Source organism: Stigmatopora nigra, chromosome 6, assembly GCF_051989575.1.
Source record: "Stigmatopora nigra isolate UIUO_SnigA chromosome 6, RoL_Snig_1.1, whole genome shotgun sequence".
NCBI lineage: Eukaryota > Metazoa > Chordata > Actinopteri > Syngnathiformes > Syngnathidae > Stigmatopora > Stigmatopora nigra.
In genome coordinates this window covers 5,961,692-5,981,881 of record NC_135513.1, presented here as the reverse complement: position 1 = coordinate 5,981,881, position 20,190 = coordinate 5,961,692, and the positions used below count along the sequence as shown (strand labels likewise).

General features: G+C 39.2%; 2 protein-coding genes across 4 annotated transcripts; one reads left to right on the top strand and one right to left on the bottom strand.

The window, feature by feature from the left end:
* Nucleotides 1–75: 75 nt before the first annotated feature.
* clockb (clock circadian regulator b) lies at nt 76–16,359 on the bottom strand. Of its 3 annotated transcripts, none has more exons than XM_077718737.1 (25): nt 16,199–16,359; nt 13,410–13,504; nt 12,989–13,121; nt 11,630–11,718; nt 10,552–10,611; nt 10,280–10,428; nt 9,802–9,893; nt 9,531–9,620; nt 9,284–9,404; nt 8,992–9,105; nt 8,754–8,872; nt 8,558–8,640; nt 8,307–8,413; nt 8,086–8,233; nt 7,886–7,961; nt 7,401–7,533; nt 7,157–7,254; nt 6,762–7,058; nt 6,422–6,580; nt 5,361–5,540; nt 4,540–4,733; nt 4,343–4,472; nt 4,118–4,255; nt 3,524–3,840; nt 76–3,426 (listed from the first exon to the last, which is right to left on the bottom strand). In XM_077718737.1, the coding sequence occupies exons 4-25, from the start codon at nt 11,644–11,646 to the stop codon at nt 3,399–3,401; spliced, it is 2,850 nt and encodes a 949-aa protein (XP_077574863.1). In that variant the 5' UTR covers nt 11,647–11,718; nt 12,989–13,121; nt 13,410–13,504; nt 16,199–16,359; the 3' UTR covers nt 76–3,398. The 3 variants fall into 3 exon arrangements, with proteins under 3 accessions (XP_077574863.1, XP_077574864.1, XP_077574865.1); XM_077718738.1 differs by having other exon boundaries at nt 4,118–4,252; XM_077718739.1 differs by having other exon boundaries at nt 76–3,840.
* Nucleotides 16,360–17,948: 1,589 nt separating this feature from the next.
* Nucleotides 17,949–20,171, top strand: exoc1l (exocyst complex component 1 like). The gene is made up of 4 exons (XM_077718740.1): nt 17,949–18,044; nt 18,112–18,251; nt 18,605–18,783; nt 19,349–20,171. The coding sequence occupies exons 2-4, from the start codon at nt 18,131–18,133 to the stop codon at nt 19,616–19,618; spliced, it is 570 nt and encodes a 189-aa protein (XP_077574866.1). The 5' UTR covers nt 17,949–18,044; nt 18,112–18,130; the 3' UTR covers nt 19,619–20,171.
* Nucleotides 20,172–20,190: the final 19 nt, after the last annotated feature.

The following is a 20,190-nucleotide window of genomic DNA, read 5'->3' as shown; positions in this document are numbered from 1 at the left end:
CATGGGTATTATAGTTTGTATAATGTGATTGTTTTGATTTGACCTTTTTTGTTATAGAAAAGACAGTCATTCAAATTGTCGCGTATCATATTCGCAGCTGTTTATTTTGAAATTGACCAAGATGGGATAGTAACAATAACATTTTTCTTTCAAAATATCATTATTACATTTGACTTTGGGGTAGATAAAAGGAGCACAGGAATATACATACAGGGTACATACAGTACAGGAAAGCATAGCACCGTTTTACACTGAATACGGTTGTTTTTTTGTGTACGGTATTAGACTACCTTTTAGACCAATTTGTGTTGTGAGTAGGTCAACTGTGAGAACGGGTGGCCGCTGTCGTGTCCATCATTTCATATATCATACACCTCAATTTGATTGGGGGATTTGTTTTAGTAGTAGCATTCAGGGTTTATTTTATAATGTTACACCTGTCCATTATTATAATCAAGATTTTTTTTTTTGTTTTTTTTAGCAAGAAACATTTCTTTGTCTCCCCAATTTTCCTTATCATCAACAACACATCCATTTGTCTCTTTTGAAAATAAGAAAAAAAACATCTACTGTACATTCTTTGGGTTGGCTTATCAGTGACACACTCAAGAAAGGAACAGATCAGCATCACACTTCACAGTGATACCTCACACACGACAATCTACACTAAGCTATGAGGTGGGTAGTTAAAGTTGTATTTTGAATCCTTATGAGATCTTTTGTATATATTACTGATATATAGGTGTTGAGCTGTCAGTCATTTTTCTACAACTCTACAAGGGTGGTGGATGTGGGCAGGGATTTAATATGCTGCATTGCCTAAAAACATCCATTCTTTTTCCACTCATGTTTCTTTTCGTATGAAAATAATATGGTATGACAGTGACACGTTTAACATGCTTACACAAACACCCACATTCACTCTATATATCAAACGAACACACACACGCAAACACACTTATTCAAGTCGAGCAGTCCCACACACGGGCTACCAGAACACTGAGCCCAACCGGCGAGGAAAGTTTCTTGAATCTTACAATTATTTTTTTTTATACTGCAACGCAAGAACTGATTGGCTATCGCCAGGGGTAACCGATTCTGATTCCCCTGAGAAATACAAGAACAACAGACGTTATATTTACCATGCATGGATTCGCATACGAGCACACACCCACAAAAATGAACACTAAAGGATGTCGAGTGGAATCTCTTAAATTAATCACCCACAACATAGTTCATACTTACTGGAAAAGTATGAAATATGTTTGATGCTCAATGAGCATTTTAACCATTAGAATGTAAACAACTGGAAAAAAATGATACGGTAGGTAAAAAATTTCACAAAATTGAACAATGAGACAATAACTATTCGTTTTGTGTTCTTGTTCATGCATTTGGATTCAAATTCAAATTGTTCCTATAGAACTTCACTTAAGGGCATTGGTTTTAAAAGTAAAGGTTTTCTAAAGTTCACACTAATTGAGCAAAATCCATTTGATTAACATTATAATACAAATGTTTTGATAGTAGAGTGTGTGAGAAGAATTCAACTTTAAAGGTTCCACTTAGATACATCCTAAAACACACACACACATACACTATCAGTCCTACACTAAAGGATTTAACACCTCCTTCAAACCGAGGCTTTTTCGTTTGATATGGCTTAGAGGTGTGGTGAGGAGGCCCCTAGGGACCTGGTCCTGGTTTTACTGCGGTTTGAGAACAGGAATAATAATAACAATATCGTAGCGAACTGCATGATTATATTCTGAGGCCCAACAAGAAAGAGAAGGGTTAAACTGTGAAGCATGATGTATGAGACATATCTGTATTTAAGTTTGCAGGTCCAAATTGGAAGTTCTGAGGTTTCTATGTTAAAATAAGGAAAAAAATAATTTTAAAAAATGTCTCATCATATCACCAAACTCCTTGTGATTTTTCCCACCCTCCACTTTAGCCTCTGGTCTTTACAGCACAATTTAACCCTTCTCGGTCTGGTTCCAGACTGAGGCAGAAGCAAAACTTTCCACATTCCTGAGAGTACAAGTACCATCCGGCAACTTACAAAGTTAGGTACGGAAAAACACATACACACGTGCACATCCACACTCTCCAAACAGACACACAAGAAATAATTCTCACACCAAGTGTCACACCATAGTTGACAAGCAACATGGTCTCGGGGACAGTGATTTACTGTACACAACCACATCAAGTGCTGAAGTTTTATGAGGATATACTGTTTGTTACGTATAGGGCTCTCTGACTGTTCAAAAATAATCCCTTCAACATATATATATATTTATATACTATATACACACACACACACAAACACACACGCATTAGCATTTTTAGAGTGTAGCTCTTGTTGGAAAATATAGATTTCTGTACGTATACCTTTTCTGTTGGTAATTCAAATAAATGGGGCTATTTTATTGGCACTTGGAATCACTAAAACTCTTATATGCATAAAATTAATCGCGCAAACAATTCAGTTGGACTGTAATCAATATTTCTTTTGTCATAAAGTTTAAAATATCACAGACAATGTGTCAATAGCCTCTTTTACACAGGGCTTCTGTGAAATTGCCAGGTTAGTGCCATAAAAGGAGCACAGCATTTGCCTTCTGCTCTATGCGCTTTCACAAAGCGACTGGGTATCCTGCGTTTTGATCATGAGATGCATGACAGCATCAGTGCCTAAAATGACAAAGTTTAACACCACCGGGCATTGCCTAATTCCTTTATGCAAAGGTGGCGTCCTAACTGTTATGGCACTGATGCCACTTCCCTAGCTGGGAAACGTACACGTGCGACTTTGTCCTTCTTCCCACCATTCTGTGCCTGTGCACATTGTAAATAAACGCGACCAGGGGAAAAAAACTGTCTTTAACGGGCAGTCTAAAAGGACCAATGTCACAGTGCTTCTTAAAAACACTTGCATTGCAAAAAATAAAAAATGTAAAACCCAAACTCACTTCACCTTCCATCCCCCAAACAGACTAATATAAGCTAATAGTGGATTTAAGTGAGAATGTGTAGGGGATTGTTGGGCTGGTAAAATTTGAGGGGTTTTGTCATCACGCCAGGAAACACTTAGAACAAAGTAAAAATTTTCAAAAGCGACTAATAAAAGCTTACAGTTATTCTTTCCATGCAATCATATAAAATACTACATTTCTGTTTCCTGTTAGGCTATATTGGATATTTACACTTTTTCTTAATATCATACAGGAAATTTATACAAGGTTAGTCCAGTTTGACACAAAAGTCTTCTGTTACCGTGGCAAAGAGGTGTTTTTGTCAAACTCCACAGACACGTGAGCTCCTATTTCAAGAGAAAACAGGGAGCTTGCCGAGGGTTCATTCGTCCACCTGTTCCCCCTGTGATGAAATCTTCATGGAGTCGCGTATTTCCTCATCTTCCTGAAAGGTTAGCCAGCCAAACAAATGTAAGCGACAGGCCCATGTATTTTCCACTTTTCCTTCCCAAATAAGTGCCATGTTGCTCCCTAGACCTTACTGCGGTTGGCTGCTGACACTATCCGTCCTGTGCGACGACGGCGCTTTCGGCGGCTTCTGAGGGTGAGGTTTGAGTTGCTGCTGATGCCTCTGGTGGTGGGATTGTTGTTGTTGTTGCTGCTGCTGCTGTTGTTGTTGTTGTTGTTGCTGCTGCTGTTGCTGCTGCTGCCTTTGCTGAGATTGTTGTTGTTGTTGTGAATGCTGCTGCTGTTGTTGCTGTTGATGAGTTGTTTGAGCAAAGCTTCCCTGCTGCTGAAGTGGGAAAGTTGCCTGTAGAATCAGCTGGGTAGATTGGTTACTATGGAGAAGACGAGTGCCCTAAAAGAAAAAAAATGAGGACAAATGTTATAGCAGGATTTGTAAATTTCCCCTATAAAAGCAGTTGCTATTAGGTAGGAGTGTGTATTTTTCATGTTTTGTTGGAATGGGGTAGATGGGTCCTTTTCCCTTGTGTGTCCTGTCTGCGTGAATGTATACGAGTTTCTACGTTTTTAAAAATCTTTGTCAAAATCAGCTCAAATAAAAAAGAAAACAAAAAAAGGTTGGCCACTTAAGGGTCTATAAATCATGCAGATTTGCTTCCATCTCGTGGTACCTGTAAGAATTGCTGCTGTTGTTGTTGCTGTCCTTGTTGGCTGGTCTGCGCCACGACACTTGAAGGGTTGGAGCTCTCAGTCTGCCCCTGAGGAGGTTGCGCTGGTTGGAGCGTAAGCGTCTGGGTTTGCCCTCCCTGCTGAAATTGTGCAGGAGTTGTAACAGGCTATAATAGGGTGCAATAACCTTCATAAACACATGACTCTCATGACAACTTTGCCCTTACCTGTTGCCCACCAAAAGGGTTGTATGCAGTAACCACCTGACCCATAAACATGGAGGTGGGCACCATGACAGCACCACATGCCATTGGAGCCGTCACAAGTTTGGTCACCAGCTGCTGGCCTGCAGGAAAACTGGAAGGAGAACATCACAGTTTATCACACATCTAGTGTAACATTTGGATTTCATTGTCCAACATACCGAATCTGACGGTCTTGTGTGAAAGTGGCCACAGTGGTCCCTTGCGGTGTGTTGTTCTGTGGCAGACTGGTGCTGATCTGTAGCACATTGTGCTGCCCTGGCTGGGAGATCATCATGGTGTTGTACAATTGGGCTGGAACAGAGTTCTGAGTCTGTGGCTGAGCCTGAGGGGCCTGCTGAGACTGCCGTTGGGTCTGAACAGGGGCAGAAGTCAAAAGGGAAACAATTCAGAGCTATTCTAAAAAAAAAAACTTTCAAAATGACCCAGTTTCTTCTAACAATGATGTGCACACAGTCAACAAATTATATGCGACAGCTCAAGCCCACAAAATGGGAAAATAACTTACAGCTGCATAATCTGCGTGGTTTTATGCATGACCAGAGACTGCACTGAATTTAAAGCAAAAATCTGTTATTTTGGGATCATGTGCACATACTGTATATTTTGCCTCATTTTTTCACCTTAACTAGCCTGGAACATTTATGACTTTCTATATGGGTTGGAGTCAGGGTTTAAACCCCAATCCTCAAGACCATTAGGGTTGAAAATGATTTCATAACCATCACATTGTAGTGGACACGAGCTATATACACGGAGAAGGGGGGCCGTGAATATGTAAATCACTCAAATAACGCCCATTCGACTTGTATAGAAAGCAATGTTAACACCAACAAAAGTTCCATGATACGAGTGATCTTGTTTATATGGCAGAATGGTTTTCCATGGGAAACATAATTTGACTTTAACTATAAAGTCAACATGGGATCTGTAAGGGCTTTCACTTTATTTTGCATTTGTGTGCATATGCCTTGTGTCCCACCTGCTGCTGAAGGTTCTGCTGAGTAGGACCCTGCTGCTGAATGGCAAGCTGTTGGGTTCCCGAATGAACAGGGTTGATCGCCGCTTGTGTTGCCTGGTTGCCAAGAGCGCTAGACTGCTGGACCGATGCTACCGGTGGGATCTGCACGTTCATCGCTCCACCCGGCTGCTGCAACAACATCTGCAATAAGCAATTATTTATTTTATGTAAGAACAAAGAGAAACACACAACGATGTTCAAGAGGAGGTATGCATAATTGATTCTTCTGCTTCTAGGTCAGACAATGACAGTTGCAGCTGCAAAAAATGCTTTTGGGCTTTGTTCATTTCAGTCATTTCCTACATTTGAAAAATTAAGTTGGACCAAAATTTGTACTGGATAAATACATTTGGGTTTGGATATTTTTGAAATAGAAACCACAGTTTGATTGATGCCATAGTGGTCACAACCACTCAATTGAAATTAATGTCTGAGGTCCTTGTTTAAAATTTGAAATGTGGTATGGCTACTGGTGGCAGTTGTAGACAAGCCTGTTACGTCACCACAACCTTGCACTTGATTGTGTCTGTATAGCTGAGAAGCTGCGGAAGACATTCAGCTTGTGGCTGTTTATTTTTAGCTCCGACAAATATTGTCTGTTATGGGAAATCATTTCGTGGCGGGATTCCAACTGCCTTAATTTACCACAAGTTCCGGGAGTATCTAATTATACATAGCCTTTGTCTGGGAGTAAAGTGTGTGTGTTCACTAACATGTGATCTGGTATTTTAAGTAATTTACTACACCCTAAAGCTTCATTGCTCTAACAAGGTGAGTATTTGGAGGACTTTTCCCCTGATTGTGCCCTGCGATCGGCTGGCCACTGATTCAGGGTGTTGCCCCCCCCACCCACCCTTCTGGCCCAGAGTCAGCTGGGATCGGCTCCAGCACCCCCCGTGACCCTAATGAGGATAACGCGGTTCAGAAAATGAGAGAGCGATCCCTTATGAATTATATACAGACATCAAAGCAAATGTTACCCCAAACAGACGCTTTTAAAATATAATTTATATTGGTTTTACCTGGATACCTTGCCCCTGTACCCTCTGCAGCTGATCTTGAATGTTTCGTAGCTCGTCCTGTTGTCGCTGAATGTTTTGCTGTATCATTCTGGTCCTTTGCTCCAGCTGCTCCTTTAGATGCTGCATTGCATTCACCTGTGCTGAGAATTCCATCACTGGCTGCAGTGGAAGAAGAAAGAAAGCACCATTATAGCAAGAGTTTTGGTAACAGCGTGTACCAGCATAAATCCAATGATATATAAACGCTGTATTTCTGATGATGAGGAAGACTAAGAAATGTCATCCAAAATCATTGAGTGAAATGATTTTCCATACTCTTAAAAGAGCATGTAAGCCTTACCTGCACATTTGATGACAGTTGCTGCTGTTGTTGTTGTTGCTGCTGCTGTTGCTGTTGTTGTTGCTGTTGTTGTTGCTGTTGTTGTTGCTGTTGTTGTTGCTGTTGTTGTTGCTGTTGTTGTTGCTGTTGTTGTTGCTGTTGCTGTTGTTGTTGCTGTTGATGTTGCTGCTGGTGCTGGTGTTGCTGCTGGTGCTGCTGTTGGTGTTGCTGCTGCTGCACCTGTTGCTGCTGCTGCTGTTGTTGTTGAGTGAGCATACTTGGAGCCACACTCTGGCTAGTAGTCTGAGAGCTCATGGACTAGGGATATGGACACAATTACAGGTTAGTATATTACTGTTGTAAACAGAAATACCTATTACGATTAGACTTGGTAATCTGGTGATATTAGATCTCACCTGGCTACTTATAGATGAACGACGCTGTGATGTCACCTCCATGGTTGAAGCCAGAGATTGCCGTGGAGGCGTGGCTGTATCCATATGTAACTTGGATGCTGTTGGTGCACAGAGAAAATCACTAAGAAAATTGAAACCCCACTGAGGCCTTTTCTTAATGATTAAAAAAGATACTAACACTATAATTGTAAAAAGCATTGCTTCTCATATGGTTTGGGGGGAAAAAAAATCATATTATACTTACAAGTGCAAGTGTTGTCCGAAACGTGCGATGACGACTTCCGAGAGCTTCGTGAAGAGGTTGAGGGTGTTCGGCTGCGATCAAACCTCTCTAATGCCTCCTTGAGGCTTGAAGTGTTCAGCTCAGAACCAGATTCCTGGCCCCGTATCAGAGACAAAAGAAAGATTAGTTGATATGTGATTAGAACTTACAAAAAACATACAACCAGAATTTTTTTTAATGAACTATTGATTTCACTGGTCTCACATTATGTTTTTTCAAAAACAACAAAAATTCAAATGCGGTTTCTCACAGTTCAATGCATTCATACAAAGAAAAGAAGAAAAAAACTACAATTTGTATTTAATATGTATTATTCCAGAACAATATGTTCTTTGTAAGACAGCACAAATGTAAATTCTTCTCTTCACTTAAATGCACCTTTCTTTTTGTAATTTAATGTATGTGGTTGAATGATTCGCCATGAATAGGGGTTAACATTCTTTCACCTTGTCCATAGCAACCTCTGGTTTGGACTCCTCAATGCCCAGCTCCCTTCTCTGTTCAGCCCTCACTTCTGCATAGCTACAGAAATGTTTTGTGGTGGAAAGAAAGAATATGCAGACATTTTTATTTATCATAGTGACCTCATTGAGTTGAATCTTATTTAAAAAAAAAAAATGCAAAAGGCAGTTCATTCTCTTAATACCTGACTACCGTGTGAGTGCAGACAATAAACTCAGGTCGTGAGTTCCACTGGTGATAGGTGATGTAGTAGTGCGTCTGCAGCCATATCCACTGTTGACCTTTTGTCAGGAAACGGTAGTAACAAGACTTCCCTTTACCATACTGCATCACTGAGAAAGACAAACAGTGTTAGATCAATTACATGGAAGGATTTTAGCATGTGTATGCACAAGTGAGCCTCACAGTGTTCGTGGCACTTAGCAAGAGTCTCCAGGTCGTCCACATGATAATAGTCGTACCCTGAAGTTCCCAGAACCTCAAATGGTAAGTAGCCAATGATTGGTGGAGCTCTGAGAAAAGGGAATGAAATGAATCAATAACAGTACAATGGTGCGGCAGCTGCACTAATGTAATACTACACGGTAAATAAATTGAACTACATTGAATCTGCCAAGTGACACAATTATACAAGCCTAGCGTAGATGTTTGTTTACCTGTGGTCTAAAAAGAGGAACTTCCATTCCAAACTGTGCCTCGAGGTGAATTCTTCATTAGGTTCTTCCACTGTACACATTTCCTATGAGCATATGACAAAAACATCATGTTTGAGCATTCCTAGTTGAGCTCAACTTATCTGGAGATAATATTTTTAGAGATTTTTGACTGACTCCTAAGCACGCATTACACTACCTTGATAAACTGAGGTTTTGTAAGGCGTACAGTAGCCACGAAGCACACTTGGTCGTCAAAAGCTGGCTGTAAAGAGCGCTGTAACACCCCCGCCAGACCATTCCTTGTCACATTAGGAACTACAAGAAAAGAATAAGGTCTGAGCATGGAAAATCATTTGAAAACAGCTCCTTCAAGCTCTTTCATATAAAACTGACGATGTTTCAATACATAAAGAGTAAACTAGTAAGTGACATACCATTGTTTAACGACTTGAAATTCCCAATGAAGCTCACATATTCATAGATAGGAGGTTCTTTGGGATCGATTGACCCTCGGAGCATATGACAACAGAATTCCATGTAATTCTTACCTAGAAGAAAAGAAAATGTTTTCATCATCAATTTCTCAGAACAATATTGTCAATTGTTAAAACATTCTTGGGGTAAAATTAAGACATTGTGCAATTTCTAATGATTCTTTAGTATATTGAAAAAAATACACCTAGAAATCGACACGAGGAACGGAGTGTATACTTATGTGTGACTGACTCTTTAAATAATCTGATGTGATGGTTTCTGTGTCATTGGGGTGAGTAGACAGGGCTTTGTACACTTCTGAGTGTTCACCAACTGGAAGAAAGTTTAACAAGTTCTGGTCCACCAGGTCCGCCTGCCAAGGCAAAAAAAGAAAGATAGTTTGTCTTTTTGCACTTCACTGGTCGCTGACAAAGGGAAGCATGATTAAAATAATTATCCATGACACGATATAATACAGATGATAACCAGGGATACTCACAGGAAGGTGTTCCAGTAATGATGTGACACTCTCTGACACATAGAGGATATTGCCGTCAGTCATTATTGCAATGAAGAAGCCATCCAGAGCCTGATAAACAATGGAAAATAAATATTTTTTCCTTAAAATTATACTTTTTTTCCATTTTATACTCATTATTCTTCCACATATATATAAATACATTTAGTTCTTGTTCACAATTTGTATAGTGTCCCAACTTTTTTGAAAACCACTTAGCATATATAAAATAAAAATAAATCAGATATCTGACCTCTAACATGAGTTGGGTGAACTCCTCATTGCTAAGAAATGGCGGCTTCCAGTCTTGTCTGATCTCACTGGACTCAGACTGTGCAGCAATTTCTACCCAAGAGAAAAGATTTTTTTGAGTGCAGAAACATAAAATAGACAACGCATTTGCAAAAGTATTACTACAAAGCTCAAAATGAAAACAGGCCTGGATGATAGATAAATCTGTATAAAAATAATACTATAGCATGTGAGAGAGTAATGTACAGGCAATTTTGGTAACAAAGGCTTGGGGAGGTAGGCCTGTTTAGTCAAAACAGCTATAATGAGGAAATGTTATTCCAACTGCTCTACTGTCATAGATGGATGCAATAGATCCATCTCACTCACATTTTCATAAAGTAAGTATAAACAGACAGGCAAGGTCAACATTAATTAAGGATCAGGTACATTTTATTCTGGGTTGTGCTGCGGAAAAGCAGGAAGTGAGGGATCCTGACCTTTGTGTTTACACAGGAAGTCGATACTTTTCTGCAGGATTGTGGATTTATCCATCTTCCTGGTGTTACCAGGCAACATGGTGCCAAGTTCTTTGATGAGCACATTGAACTGGTCTCTCCGTTTCTTTTCAGACTTGTTACGGGACACACTGCAATTCATTCATATGTAGGTTAAGTTCAAGGGTTGAATAACACTTAATGTGTGACATTGTACAAATGAGTTATTGTGCTTATCATTTCACATGATATTTATGTTTTTAAACTTAATTTACCGTTTTGCTTTGTCTTTTTCATCTTCTTCCATCAACCCATCAAAGATGCTACAATCATCCCTGAGTAAAAAGTAAAACATTATTTAATTTTTTAAAAAGGTTTTAATGGGCCTTACTCTGAAGGTTTAGTTATAAGTACGTTCACAAACTTTTTTAAAGACTTGAAAGCAGATATGCTTTGATAATAATAGCTAATGGAGGATGTTGGCTAATGAGAATTCCTACATGCCAGCGGCTGGTTTATTTTTGGGTCACACACAAAGTGAGATGAACAGAGAACGATCCAAGGAATGTGCTCCCCCAATAACATTACCAGAATATTTGGAAATCCAAAGTTCTGCCTTGCTCTTTCCTCTCTTGTAATGGAAATCAAATAGAATATTTTAGCTTCTGCTCATTTTTAACTGTACAGATACTTTGGCACTTAAGGGGTGCAATTCCTAGACAGAACTGCATTTGAAAGAGGGAATATTTTCATAAACCACACATGGAATCAAATACAGATGTCAGGAACTACCACTTGATTTTAACTCTTTGTTGGATACTTTGCTGACCACACTGAGTGACTTTCATTTTTCAGTACATTTGGTAATATTTCCACCTTTCCTCATAACATGCACCAGCAATTCTAAAAAAAAAAACTTGTTAGCACACAGTCTGCGCATTAATGGACATATTTTAACAAAAATAGAGCTTTATACTGCATTTATTCCTTGGCACGTGAGCTGAGGCGCTTTTGTGAATATATTAGCACTTGCAGCTATTAGAATTGCCACTGCTCACTTGGCTAAGTGATACATCGCAACCAAAACCAGCTATCTTTGCACCTATGACCCGCATAAACCTATGCAAATTGTGTTTCCATGGTGGCCGTATAATAATTTGGTACATCGCTTTGTCAGGCGACTGCAGCAAACAGAGAAGCCATTTGAATTTTTTAGATTAAGCATTTTGTATGTTGTATTTTCTTGGGTATTGAGAGGCAAAATGTTCTATTTGAGGATTTTTGTTCCTCGAATATTTCATATGTAGAGACATTCCTAAGTAAAGGTATCACTGTATGTTTTCTGCAACATACCCTATGCTTGATGTCATGGTGACGGCTGATCAGGGCTGTGGCTGTGGTGACTTGCTCTTTAGGCGTGAGGTAGGCATTTGGAAGTCCACCTTTAAGATAATGGAGGAATCCCGTATTAACCTACTCCAGAGTTCAACAAGTGAAATGTAAGCCTTTTTAAGACCCTGTGGGAACCCAGCTTCTATGGCGTATCATTTAATTCACGAGTCTAACATAAAAACTAACCAAATGTATTAACATTTATTATTAGACCAATATGTTGTTTTAGTAGTTAGAACAAAAAAAATGTTATTCTAAAACAGAAGTTCCTAAAAACTCCCTTTCTGTCTATTTGGACAAGAGGTCTTGGAATAATATCCCAGATAATACCCCCCTTTTAGTGTCTAAGTGAAAAAAAAGTTAGGTAGCTATTTAAAAAAACACACATCAACAACTGCCATGTAACAGTGGTTTACCAGTAGCCAAAGGAAAACTGAAATGGTGGGAAACAAATAGATTCGTCGTTACAATAGTCACATAAGTGCTTGCTCGCCTGAGATGAACAAGCTGTGACTTGTGACTCATGCCTGGTGGACACATTGATCTAGACCACTTCAAAGGTACGACGCAGTAATATACTTCAATTTGTTGCAAATCACTGACCGGACAGACCAATACGAATTGCACACAGATGGATGTTAGAGCGTGCCTTCCTTGACTGAGCTGCTTGGTACCCGTAGCCAAGGAAGCCCGGCAGCCTCCCCTGTGTGTGCTCTGCAGGCAGTCACAGCTCCACCCAACTCGTTGCCAAATTGGAGCATTTTCCAAAGCAGAGAAAAAACTATACACCCAAAATGAATATTTTGGTCATTCATGTGACACACTACCCAGCTATCAAATTTGCCTCACTTAAAGGGGAGTAGAGCTTTCCAAATGACTGCCCAGGAGGGCTCCACCTGCCTCCATGTCCCCCTAGTCATGGTTTCCACATCTAGGACAGTTCAGTGGCAAATAAGCATAAAGCCACACCATATTTCTACTCAACAAAATCTCGTGGCCTCAGTGGTATACAAAATACATTAGAATAAAAAAAAATACATTCAAGATTTCATCCTTTTTCATAAACTTTGATGTCCACTGATCAGGCTTAGGAGGCAAATTGCATTGAAAATGCCAAATCTTTTTTCAAGCTATTTTAATTTTAGTTGGTCTTTCTGGGTAAAGAAATAGACATTAATGTGCATATAAAAAACAACAAAACAAAGCATCTCATTTATGCAGCTCGAAAATGATTCTCAAAATTTTTAAAATTACTATTAATAAATATTTTATATATATGACTGTATAGCAGTTTGTGTGTGTTCATTTGTGTTAACTCACCCCACTGCAGCTCATGCACAGCGTGAGTTAATGTCTTTTCTCAGGGGCTTAAGACGAATAGGGTCAAAGAGTCAAAGCCACGGGGTCATCAGGGGTCACCAGACCACGGGAAAGCCATGATGGTCACCCAAATCTGCAGAACACTGAAGGTCAGCCCCAGGCAAATACTACATCGTCACTAATACATTGAAAAGGGTTTATCATGATTTTTTTTTTAATGAAAAGCTTTTTTTCTTTGATGAACTCAATTAATAGGCTCTGAGCTTGAATTTCAAACGGCGCCTGGTAAACTCTGAATACAGCGCATCAGTGGTGGAAATGATTCATTTGTTGTGCTTCAATACAGTGTTCTTGTGAAAGTATTTTGGAGCATTGTGACCCAGTTATGAAAAAAAAGGATGATTCAAAATTGTCAACTTACTCTGTCGTTGGAATGCCCCTTTGAGGCAGAGCTTGTTTTTTTAGAGAGTCTCCTCCTTAGGGCTTACAGATATTTTTGTGTGAGCCACACCTTGCCTGAAACACATGAAAAATAGCTGGTGAAACAAACAAACCATTAGACCAATGTTCACTGTTCGATTAGCATACAGATGATAGAGGCTAGCAATGGAATCAATAGTACCAAAAAATAAATACAAAACACATAGAGTAACTGCGAAACTGTTTCACATATTTAATGTAAAATAAAAATAAAATAAAATTTGGAGTGTCCAATCAGCCTAATATAATGGGTTCTGGGGCAACAAAAGGAACACATGCACGTGATTAAGAAGCAAACTCCAGAAAGGCCCCAGCCCGGGATTGAAACCCTGATGCCAGAACTGTGAGGCAGATGTGCAAACCACTGTGCATATAGGCATAAAAAAGAGTCATGTATTTTTCAGTGTAAACTGTAATATTGTTTTTTTTTTATTGAAAAAATGAAGTGTTACCCTTGCATGACAAAACTTAAGATTTTAAACTGCCATTTAGTCTTATTCAATGTACTGTTGGGTGGGCAAGAGAAAAAAATACAGGGTATGATACAGTATCTTACTAACTGCACAGTTGTAGGGTAGTTAGCACATCAGCCTCAGTTCTGAGATCAATGGTACAATCCCAGTCCTTGGCCTTTATGGCACTGGCCTTCATATATGGAATTTGAATGTACTCTCAGGCCCTGCGTGGGTTTTCCCCGGGTACTTTGGCTTCCTCAAATCCCAAAATCATTAAAGGTATTCTGATTGAACAATCCAAAAAACTGTCAACTGTATGGTTGTGTGAATGTAGAGCTGGTTGTCTATTTGTGTCACCTATCCAGTGTGTTTTCTATATCTCCCTCCACAAAAAAATAAACATGTCGAAAAGATTTGAAGGAAAATTATGGGCCCAGAATAGCTTGCAAAGTATATGTATTTATTCACAACTCTTTGCAGGAGACTGCAAATTCAAATAATTGGATTCAAGACCTTTAAAGATGTTTTAAGACCCCGCGGATAGCCTGACATACATTAATTAAACATCAAAAGACATGAATCCATGATGGTGTCGTGCAAGGGTGTCAAATCGATTCCAAAAAGGGCCAAGAGTTTCCTAGATCTTGCTCTAAACAACACAACGCAGTTTAAATGAAATTTTCTGTTGAAACAAGCAGCACCTGACTGCAGACTCTTAGTGTAACAGATTGGTGAAATGGTGTCGTCTTTTTAGTTTGAAGAAAAACTTACTACTTGACACCTACTCGACCCGTTATGGAAATGATTTACATTTGATGTGTAGTGATACACTCGGCTGACTTTGGCACAGGCAGCGTGGGATCGATTGATGGTGTGATTGTGAGTTGTAATGTTGTTTATGTGTTCGCTATGACTTCCTGGTGAGCAGTTTTGGGTGTAGTCTACCTTTTGCTTGATAACCAAAGTTGATAATGGTGAATGGAAAGATATGAAGTGATGCATCCACTTGAATTATCAAAAAGTTAATTCCCATTTAAAATCAATCAATCAACTGGAAATGTTATTATTTTTACTAGGCTTTTTAAATTGTAATGTTATGAACAACATGTGCAATTTACAAATACATAGAAAAGGTGATAAATTAATTATTTTTTTATTATAGCTGATGATGCTGGAAAGTTTCTAGTTGAAATGTATTTACTTACACGACAATAACCTAATTTTCACACTACTTCTACACCGAAAATAACCTGCCTTATACCATGCAGGAGTACTATGAAAGGTCAAAATGTGAAACAAGGAAACAACTTTATTACAATTGTGGTTGAAAAACTGTCAGATTTTTCTTAACCCTGCGGTGAATCCACTCGGAGAAGCGCTACCATGACCTACTGTACAGTAATCCTCATGGCTAAGCTTTTATTTCATTGACCCATTCTATACAACAAATACACACTCAAGTAGGAACGAGGCGCCATTGAATATCACATAGAAATAAAACACAATTCTTAAAATTGATTAAATGAAAGCAGAAGCATGTGTGCCACAGGTGTTCGTTATACAACCGGGAAAGCAACCCACATACTGTAGCTAGCTAACATGCTAACTAAGCTTTGCGACCGAAATCTTCCCATTTAGCCAACTCGCTTCTTCTTGCCGATGCACACGATCTCGCGTACACCAAAACCGACACGACACCCGTTTTTTTAAACGAAAAAAAAATTGGGAAAAAAAGCAAAACAAGCCAACAACAATGGCAGAGGAAGACGGCAAAACTGGCTAGCTGTCACGCAACAACTGAGCTCAAAATTATTCCATAAAATACCGTTGCGTCCTGTCAAACCTTGACGCACGCCAATCTACCGGCTAAACAGAAACATTATTTTCCAACATGTCCAAGGAAACAAGCAATTTATTTTATTTTAATGACTTATATGGCATTGGGTGGAAACATTTACGCGGCAGATATATGCGCCCACATACATACATAGCATACAAACACGCGCACGCGCCAGCGAGCAGGCGAGCGAGCGCGCGCGCGCACGCACGCACACACAGAGACGCGGTGACAGACACGCGCATACGCACACTAACACAAGGCTGCTGCGAATGTGGGTCACTGGGCCTTGCTCGCCCTCCAGCGTGCGGAAACAGTCCCCGATCCTCCGCTGCAGTCCGATCGCTCCCGTGCCTCTCTTCCACACTCGCACGCACAGCCAAACGGAATAAAAGCGCAGCATTTAGCCATTTAGCCGGGGCGCCAAAGCAGCCTCACCTCTCCGAGCGTTCGACAGCCAAGTCTTCGCTTGTTCGGCTCGATCGTAGCCTTGCATCGAGAGGAGGCGGCGGGGGCCAAGAGGAGTCCGGCTTGGGGAGAAAAACAGGAGGCCTACTTCATACTACGCCGTACAGTCATGCGCAATAGAGACAGTAGGGCGCACTATTTGGCAAGTACAGTAACATAAGCAACCACAGCCAAGCCAGAGACGCTTGAGGGATCAGTGATGTTTTTCTTTTGGTTTTGTTTTATTCCCCCCCTCCCAATAGAATTACAATAACGAGTTTACTCTTATAGTCATTTATGAATGATACAATAAAAAAAATGAATGCAATAGATTTGAATGTGATAGATTTAAAATTCAATAGATTTGCACCCTTTCTGCAAACACAAAAATGAATGAATGAATGAATGAATATATTAAATGTTGAAACCTCAATTCCTTTACTTTCTGAAACACCTTGTTCCATTTAGCACTAGTGACAGAATTTTTCAAAAGAATTTAGTTGATGGTTATGCCCTTCACTGTTTTATTGCTGATGCTTTCATTTAACACAAAATGGAAAATAACATCAATATGTATATATTCATTAATATGTATTGTCCCTTTACTAAATAAATCAAACTCAAATAGCTCCAGCTGCTATTATATGATATTGTATACCACCACACCACCATCCACAATAATGAAGGTATGATTTGATGGAGTTAGCTCTTCTGATAAGTAAGTACAATAAACCTCATGGGTTATTAATGAGAATCAACATGTATCTTCTCCTGGCTACTTCCTGCCTGTAGCCGCTCATCTTTCCATCTCAGAGGCAAAAAGCCTTTCAAAAAAAAAAAATCAGGACCAACAACAATAATGAAAGCACTTAACATTACCCCATCTTTGTTTTCACAATTGTGACAAATCCAATGAAGCCACTTTGAATCAAGGCCGCAAATCAAATCTGTCCTTCAGTTTGCTTCATTCCTCTGGGTTTCACTCATCCCTTATTCAAGATCATATTTCTCATAAAGTGGAGCTAAAGAAATGACCACTGTGTACTTTTACCTTCTCTGATTATCGAGTAACATCATTGCTGTTTTGCACAGCATCCTCATAAAGAGAGTGCATCTCTCTCTGTACCTGTGCTCAAGGATAGAGCCAATGACTGGCGGGGTTAATGGAAAGCATCCAGAGTGCTGTGGGATATCCGTTTCCCACACAACAATCACAGAGTTTAATCACAGAGAAACTATGGGCAATGTGCCATATCATGCAGCAGCGTCAACCAATATTCGAGTGAGTGGAGTCGAGACAGAAAAACTGGGAGAAGAACATTAAAGTGAGTGCTTATATGAAATGAAGAGGTAAACGCTGGAACAATTTGCTTTTATATGCTGTAATTAGCTTGGGGAAATTGTCATTCTTCAGTGTAGTCCAACATATTTAGAAAACAGACATCTGTTACACAATTGTCCTTCAGTGACTAAATATATATACACTCACAGTACAAAAGTCTGAATTTTCTTAACAACATTGTAATGCTATTGTTGTCAATGACAGTATCCATGCATAAGGGACACTACTGAAAAACAAAACAAACGAAAAAACAGCGTGCGAGAGGTACATTTTAACTTACAGGTTAGCGGAGAGGCATATGCACCGTCAAAAAGCCACATATGGCTCGCGAGCCATAGGTTATCTACCCCTGGTTTGGACTACTATAGGGAGAAGCATGAATAGTGTGTGTGCATGTGTGGGTTGTGCGTGTGTGTGTGTTTTCGAAGAAGGACTCACTTCACATACCAACAAGAGAGGAAAAAACATCGTGCCCGACCCACCATTTGCTGTCAGGTGTTTTCATTTCATCTTCATGCATTTTTTTGTCCACGTTTGTTGATTCATTCAATTCTGACTTTAGTCTGCTCCCTATTCTGGTGATGTCGTCTCTTCTGAGGGAGGAGATGCAACGAGTTTTATTTCGACCTGCCAAACAGAGACTAATGGAATTCATAGAGATTGAGGAACCAGAGATTGGAAGACATTTCCTCTGCGTCTCAAGTAAGCAACAACTTTGATTGATTTTGAGCGTAATTCTAATACTATCGATGACATGACAGTCTACCATCTCAAAAATGTGAACAATAAAACACGTTTATCTCCAGCCATAACTCAACCAAATGAGGGACTCATATTACCAAATTGTGACAACATGTAGAATCCAATATTAAATCCTGTAGTGAACTCGCACTGTGGGAAAGCTAAAAATGTATAGATTTGTTAAGAAAAAAAGTGGTAGTTGTATGTAATTTTCAGAGATGTAGTACTGGACTACATTGTAGTGATCTGAGAGGTTTTGGCTAATATTTTCAGGTTACCCAAAATAACCAAAATGTATTGTGATATTTTTGCAGTTGCCAATAGAAAAAGGCTTGTACAGTTAAGCATAGTACGCTGCCAGATGGCACAGACTTCCTTTAAATCTGGATCCAAGAGCCAGACCAAACGCTCCAGCATCCATCAGTGCTACAGGAGGACAGAAATCTGGTCCTTGAAAGACCTGACTCTCATAGATGGACGTGACCCTGATGTGGTAAGGCTTGTCCTGACTATGTTTTTGGTCATCAATATACCTTAACTGAAGATATATTTGTTATTCAAATACTGGAAAGATTTTGAAGACAATTATTAATTAAACCCTTTCTCTTCAGAGCAATTTATGTGTATCAATACCAGAAATAAAACTAAAGATAATTTCAAGATCAATAGTTAAAAAAAACACTTCTTTTTATTGTTTGGCTGCTAGTTTGGACACCAAAAATGTCAAATGAAAATATGTGACACTGATGAATAAATACTAAACTGAGCAACATTTATACATTCATGTTCAGGGGTAAAATACACATTCACCGCTTTCATGAGAAATAATGTACTAATTGTGTTAAAATCCAGAAGCTATTGCAGTGGAAATCACAAATAAATATATTTTTCATTTGGGAAATTTCTTTCAGAAAATGTTGATAGAAATCAGAGTTGTAGTTAAGAGGACTCACAATATTTTTAAAATGCTTAATATTTTGCATATTGAATGATTGGATTCAAGTAGTAACCCCATACATTTCCATAAAAGACTGACATGTTCTTGTGTCTTCCCTCAGGATGACCCATATTTCTTGCTCCATTTTGACAAGGTGCGCACCGTGCGGGCCGTGAGCTGCTCGGCCAAATATGCGTTTGTACGTGCTCTTGTCGCACTCATTGAGCAGCATGGTCAGATGTCAATCAACCTAGACAATTTTGACTTGGCCTACATCAAGCCTACTTCCTTTTACTCCAACAGAGGAGACTGTATGGTCTTATCACACATATGCTTTATTGCCTTTAACTTGGTATGTCTGTCCATGTGTCCTGTGCCTCTGGAAGCATAAGAGAAATGGACAATGATGTGTGATAGTGTGTCATTGTGTGTGTGTGTTTGTGTCTTTGTGTATATGCGTTTAAAGGTCACGTGAGGTCAAATTCAAAGAAATACATTGTTAGATTAGAAAGTAAAGACTGTTGTTAACAGCCTTGCCAATTTTGATTTGGTTTTAAAAGGGGTTGACAGACCAAAAGAGTTTCTGCCAATAACTCAAAGATTCAAAACTCACTTTCCCCAGTTTTAGCATGTTAGTTTTTAAACAGATTTCATGCATGTAGAAGAAAATCATCAAAAAGACCTTACAGCATCTTTAAGTCCTAATACTTGAATGTTTATAACCCACATATAAAACCGTTATGAAGTGGAAGGATTGTTTGTTATTTTGCCTATGTTTTAGCAATGTAATAATATCTTTTCCAAACATTTTCGTTCATACTGAATGCATGCATGTTCATGGTGAAATGAAAACGTTTTAGCTTACTGATTTTCTTAACTCATTAATTCATTTTCTGTACTGCTTATCCTCACAAGGGTCACAAAATGTGAGGTAGACATGCTAATCGCCCTCCACTGGGGAAA

Excerpts from the sequence above, each read along its gene's own strand:
- exoc1l (XM_077718740.1), top strand. The coding sequence starts at position 18,131 with ATGTCGTCTCTTCTGAGGGAGGAGATGCAACGAGTTTTATTTCGACCT. Across the intron at positions 18,252-18,604 it reads ACATTTCCTCTGCGTCTCAA|TTGCCAATAGAAAAAGGCTT; the intron begins GTAAGCAACAAC and ends ATATTTTTGCAG. Across the intron at positions 18,784-19,348 it reads ATGGACGTGACCCTGATGTG|GATGACCCATATTTCTTGCT; the intron begins GTAAGGCTTGTC and ends GTCTTCCCTCAG.
- clockb (XM_077718737.1), bottom strand. Across the intron at positions 7,255-7,400 it reads TTCGGACAACACTTGCACTT|CATCCAAGTTACATATGGAT; the intron begins GTAAGTATAATA and ends GTGCACCAACAG. Across the intron at positions 7,059-7,156 it reads GTTCATCTATAAGTAGCCAG|TCCATGAGCTCTCAGACTAC; the intron begins GTGAGATCTAAT and ends CCATATCCCTAG.